Genomic DNA, 6,044 nt, shown 5'->3' on the forward strand with positions numbered 1-6,044 from the left:
TGTCTCCACTGGGGTATTTATTGATCAAAAGGGGATTACTACACCATTGCATTCCAAAGGCCTCTCAGAATCAATCCTACCTTTTAAAAATGTTGGTGCATACATATTTATCTTTTAAAAATAATGTATTGAATACTCAGATTGACAGTAGTGGTGTTATTTCACATCTACGTAAATATATAATTGGGTACACATTTAAAAATGGAAGGGAAAATGCTCTGGAAGCCACCTTAACTGCTTACAGGTTCTTCCGCCCCAGATTCGTCTTAATTGCCAGAAAGAGTTAACACCTTACTTTGATTTAATCAACTCCTTTAAGAGAACTGCCCTGATTCCCACCTACCCCAGCTTCAATTTTAGATCAACTTCAATGCCCCTCAACCTCCACCTCTTATCTAAGAAATTTTCACTTCGTGGCAAATTTAGTATCCACTAACTCTGTCTGTCTCCACCTCCATTCTCAGTTCCTCACTGCTCCCTTGCAAATCTGGTTCTGTCTCGTAGGATCCAGGAGCCCAACTGAGGTCAGGATTTGCCCCTTTTATCTTCACATTACTGTTTATAATAAATTGATTGATGGTGACGTTGCCTATCAAAAAACCACCTGTAACCCTGAGCAGCAACAGCATCATTTATTGAGAGCACCCAGAACGAGGCCAACACGGTAACAAGTGCTTTGCATCAGCCTCATGCTTGTGTTACAGTGAGCTCAAAGGTGGAGAAAATTCCATGTAACCAGAAGATGAGTTCATAATGTGCCTTTATTCTTTAACTTATAAACAATGTTTAATTTGTTCTTCAAAAGTTAATTATAATTGGTGACAGCTTTTCTCAGAAACATGTCTCATGTCCAAGAGAGGGGAAAAATTTAGCCCTTGATTTAAAAAAACCACAAGGCGAGGACGGGATAACCTTAACTACTAATAACATTCCACCATCACATTATCGTCTAAAACTTCCAAGCCGGGTGTTCCTCCAGATGCTCTCTTCCGATGGACGTAAGAGCCAACAGCTTTACAGTGACCCGTTCCCAGCACTGCTTGAATTTCCTTCATAGATTCTCCGAGGCTCCTGCAGCACCACGCCGCCTTCTGTCATAGCACTCTGCAGTCGTTTCAGCTGGTTTTAAAGAGCAGGAAAAAGGAAAAGATCAAGTCAGCACCACCAGTGAGCTGCCGATCAACAGTTCACTTCCCCAGAGGAAGAAAAATAACAAGGAGCAAATGCTCCGTGGCACCACCTCAGGCTACATCAGTTTTTCAGAAAGAGATCTCAATGTCACAGATATGAAAAGAGAATGTAGAGATGTCAAGGATTAGCAGCATTTAAAAATATGATATAGACAAGACATGAATATACGACAGCGAAGTAGAGTGGTTGACACCGTGGCTATAGAGTCAGTCACCCTGTGACTCTGGGCATGCCAGCCTCAGGGTACTTCCATACAGAACAGAGAACACCAGTCCTGACCCATGGGCTGCTGTGAGGATGAAACGACAGAATGCAGGTCAGGATACTCACCTCAGGCTCTGACACACAGAAAGAACTTGATAAACAGAACTACTATTATTATGTGAGTATCTGATGTCGCAAACTCACACACCACCTTTTACACAAGTACATGAAAACTAAAATACCGAGTCTGAGGCTGCCTCCCAGGGAGTTGGTTGGTAGACCATGAAGTTGATTCCTGCCTCCAAGCATCGCTCTGCCAGCACTCGTCCTATACTCTCACAGGCCACCACATTTTTGGTTCGATAAAGGTGCTTTTTAATAGCCCATTCGCGCGTGGATGCTGAAACCACAACCTTGCCACTGCGATGCTCAACAAGTGCCTCTATGTGATGCTGAGTCTTTATGACTCGCAACCTAAAGGAGGTGAGAAAAGAATAAAGTCAGAAAAGAATCCTAAAGATAAATGACCTCAGGTGAATAAGCCTAAATCTTTCTCAAGACTGTAACCTTTGGTTCATTTACTTCAACATACTTAACCTGGATTTTACAGGAAAGGGTGTTTTTCCTCTGCATTTACGAGGACAGCCTCAATAATAATAAACCAAACATTTCCACCTCACCTCAAAAATCCAGGAGAAATTCGGTATTTCTGAAAGCTGAGATTTGTTTATACAGCATCTACTTCCCAAAGCATTTGAGGAGGCAGAGCTAAGTTGCTGATGCTTCGATGCGTAAGGATGTACTTACTCTATGCTTTTACTTCCCAGCTAACACCAAAATAAACATACGACGGATCAAAAGTTTAAATGTAAAAACTGAAATCGTAAGAATACGAGAAGCTGACGTGGGAGAATTTTTTGAGAGTTTCAAAGTAAGGCAAGCCTATTTAAATATGACAACAAACCATGTCATATGGCTGTTGTAAAAGAAAAGATTGACAAAGTTTTCTGCATGATAAAAGACAAAAAAACCAACAGTAAAATCAAGTCAAAAGGCAAGCAATAAAACAAAAATTTTAAACATATATTGTTCAAAGGATTAATTTCCAAAATATGTAAAAAACCTCCGACAATCAATAAGAAAGTGACAAATAATAGAATAGGCAAACGATTTGAACTGACTATTCATAGAAAAGGAGAATATTAATGACACAAACCCATGAAAATATACCTAATCTTACTGATCAAATGCATGGACAAGACAATTCATTGCAACACTGTTTGGAATCATAAAAGATGACCATCAATAGGGAGCCAGTTAACCAAACCATCCACGCAATGGTATTCAACAGTTTCTAAAAAGAATGAAGTAGCACTTTATGACTATGATGATGGTAACATTTATTGAGGACTTACTGTGCCAGGCACTGTCCTAACTATTTATAGGTATAGCTCATGTTTCAAAATGATCCCTTATTATTTTCAATTTTTTTTAGGCTGCAGAAACTGACAGAGAAAGGTTAAGTAACTTTAGCAAGATGACAACCAATGGTAAGTAATGGAGCTGGGATTGAAGTCCAGGGGTCTGGCTCCAGAGCCAATGTCCCTAACCAACACAAAGGACGTCCAAGACGTATTTTTATGGGGGATGCAGAACAGTATACGTGTGCTAAGATTTATGATTTAAAAACTACAATTTATACTTATGTGCATAGATTATCCCTAGAAGAGCATATAAGAAACAGTATTCCTTTGGATTTTATAACACGTGTATATATTACACATTTAAAAATTAAGCTCAATTAAAAAAAACACTGGAATTAGAGATTACACTAAGATTCTTAGTGTGAAATAGGAAAAAGAGCATTAGATTTAGAAATGTGGGTTCTACTCCTGGTCTTGCCAGGATCCCTAGTAAAAATCACAATTTCTTAAACTAAAGGATCAACAAAGTGTTTCTGTGAAGGGTCAGAGAGTAAAGATTTTGGGCTTTGTGGGCCATCTGGTCTCTGTCGCGACTGCTCCACTCAGTTACAGCAGCACTACAACAGCCAGGTGACAACGAGTGTGTTCTAGTACAACTTGCTTTGTGGATAATGAAATTTGAACTTGATGTAATTTTCACATGGCACAAAATATTATTCTTTAGATTGTTTTCAACCTTTTAAAGAAAACGTAAAAATGTTTAGCTTGCAAGCCAGCATTGGCCCATGGGCCATAGTTTGCTGATCCTTGACTTAAACCATTTGTTAAAAAAAGGGGACGGACTCATCACCTCTAAGGTCACTTGGTACTGTAAATGCCAAAATTCTATACTGATAATACTGTCAATAAGGCAGATAGGAAAAAAAAAGGGGGAAATAGTTTTCTAATTATTTAAATGATTCAAATATTAGGTAAAAGTAATAGGTTAAGTGTGGGAAAGAATTTTAGACTTAAAAGCTAGATTATTTAGAACTGAACTGCCTACTCCTTTCTTTGACTCCTCTCTGTACTCACTAAGTAAACACGCATCAGAGTGACTGTCACACTTGATTATCCCTATTCCGTCTTCCACTACAAAACTGTTAAAACTTTTGCTGACGGGCTGACATGACATCTACTTCATCTTTGCATCGCTTGCATCGAGCACAATGCCCATGAGCTGATATTGGCCTAATGTTTGCTGAACAAATCTGTCACACTTATATGATTTTTAACTTGTCCTCATATGGGGAAAATTATTGTACCTGCTACATAAAGTAGTTTTAAGAATCAAATGAGAAAAAACACATAAAGCAACTAGCATAGCGCCTGGCAAACAGAAAGTGTTCAATAACGAACAGACTCCTGACTGGTCTTCCTACTTCTACTCTTGCCCCCTTAAACTTCTCCCCAAGGCAATCACAATGATCTTGCATTCAGGCTTAAACTTCAAATCCTCTCCTAAAATCCCACTGCAGTGAAAGTGAAGTCTGTAATGCCTACTTCCCTTACAGCGCTAACGATGTGTCTCCTACCTCCCTCTCCATTTCCATCTTACACCCTTCGCCCCTTTGCCCACTGGGCTCCAAGTACGCAGGCCTTTTAGTTCCCAAACACACCAAGCTCATTCCCACCCTAGCTGTTTCCTCTGCTGGGAAGGCTCTTCTTGGCAGATAGTCTGGCTTCTTCCTATCTTTCAGGGGGCCTTAGTAGGCAACACAGTCAGCCCCCCATTCTACATCATCCCCTTTAGATTTTCTCCGTGACACCTATTTATTTCTTGCTTGCCCCCCTGCCCTCCGCAGTCGTGCTCCTCAGAGTTCCCAGCAGCATCTGGCCCGTGCGCCGAACGAACCGATGAGAACTCCGCAGGGCACCACGCACCGCTGTCCATCACTGAAGAGCAGCCTGCGTTACCTGTGCCAGAACTCGCGGGAGGGCCACACTGTCCCCCAGCCCCGCTCTTTCCTGGCTACAGCCAAGAGCTCCAGATTGCGGGGGTTCCGATTGGTGAACTCGGGGGCAACCGCTTCGTTGTCCAGAGGGTCCCTGTGAGGCTTCACGGCCGGCGTGGGTCTGGTGGAGAGCGCCGCGACCCCGCACCCTGCGGACGGAAACCACCGCACGGATCTTAAGGAACGACGAATAAGGACAGCGCGGGAATACGATCTATTACCCAAACCCACCCACCCCCAATCTCCGCGCCGGGAAGGGGGACAGAAGGGACGTTCGGTCACAGGCTGTAGTCCTCGCTCGCAGACCTTGGTCCTTAGCTCTCTGAGATGATCATCCTAATGCGGCTACCCCGTTTACTTTTCGGTGGGTATCCCGAACACAAAATACGACCTAATATGCATTTATTGTGCAGACGCTGGGGGGTCATCTGAGAGTTTAAGTGAAGCAAGATTCATTACCGGGGTTCCTGCAAACCGGCAACAACTCCCACAACCGCAACCGAAGCGCCATCGCTGGGGAGATCGCGGGCAAAGTCTCGGAAAAACCTCGCCTCCCCTCCTCACCAGGGTCCCTGCGACTCGCCGGCCGCAGCCATGTTAACTCAGGGAAGGTCTGCGGATCGCAGAGAGCATCGGCGCCGCGACCAGGGACGAACAAGCCCCCTGCTGCTGAGTGGCTGAGAGGGCAATCTGTTACCTCCGCTCCTCCAATCACCGCTTACGCTGGGGGCACGCAGACGCTGGGGGCAACCAACCAACTCGCAGTAACGCACTTGCGGGTGGGGCGCGACCCGTTAGTTTGAGCAGCGGCCTTCCCGGAGTTCGGCATGTAAGATGCTCGTTAACTTCCCTTTACGATTGTTTTTGGGCCATCTGGTCACAAAGCCTAGACCGACCATTGTCGGGCCCACGCACACCCCAGATGGGCACTGGGAGGAAACGGGGCAGCGCACGATGCACAGTTTTCAGACACGCCGGTTGTCTTCCCGTATGGCCCGTGGGAAACCCTGGCGTGTCCCACCCCGGTTGAGGCCTCAAGTTTATACTCGAGAGCCCAGAACAGAGCCTGCGACTTGCCGCGCGCTCTCCACCAAGCTGCGACATTGAAGGAGAACAAGGAGAACCCGCCCACGCTAGACTCAGAGGCTCAGCTCAACCTGAGAGCTCAACCCCTCCTGTCACACCCCAACTCCAAGCCCCGCCCTACCCACCACCTTTTCTAGAAGGCACT

At 44.5% G+C, this 6,044-nt stretch overlaps 1 protein-coding gene across 2 annotated transcripts; it reads right to left on the reverse strand.

Moving 5' to 3' along the window:
- Positions 1 to 743: 743 nt before the first annotated feature.
- MRPL18 (mitochondrial ribosomal protein L18) lies at positions 744 to 5,605 on the reverse strand. Of its 2 annotated transcripts, none has more exons than XM_014858351.3 (4): positions 5,273 to 5,605; positions 4,776 to 4,962; positions 1,638 to 1,869; positions 744 to 1,119 (listed from the first exon to the last, which is right to left on the reverse strand). In XM_014858351.3, the coding sequence occupies exons 1-4, from the start codon at positions 5,322 to 5,324 to the stop codon at positions 1,015 to 1,017; spliced, it is 576 nt and encodes a 191-aa protein (XP_014713837.2). In that variant the 5' UTR covers positions 5,325 to 5,605; the 3' UTR covers positions 744 to 1,014. The 2 variants fall into 2 exon arrangements, with proteins under 2 accessions (XP_014713837.2, XP_044617310.2); XM_044761375.2 differs by having other exon boundaries at positions 910 to 1,119; positions 1,787 to 1,869; positions 5,273 to 5,446.
- Positions 5,606 to 6,044: the final 439 nt, after the last annotated feature.

Source organism: Equus asinus, chromosome 1 (genome assembly GCF_041296235.1).
Source record: "Equus asinus isolate D_3611 breed Donkey chromosome 1, EquAss-T2T_v2, whole genome shotgun sequence".
NCBI lineage: Eukaryota > Metazoa > Chordata > Mammalia > Perissodactyla > Equidae > Equus > Equus asinus.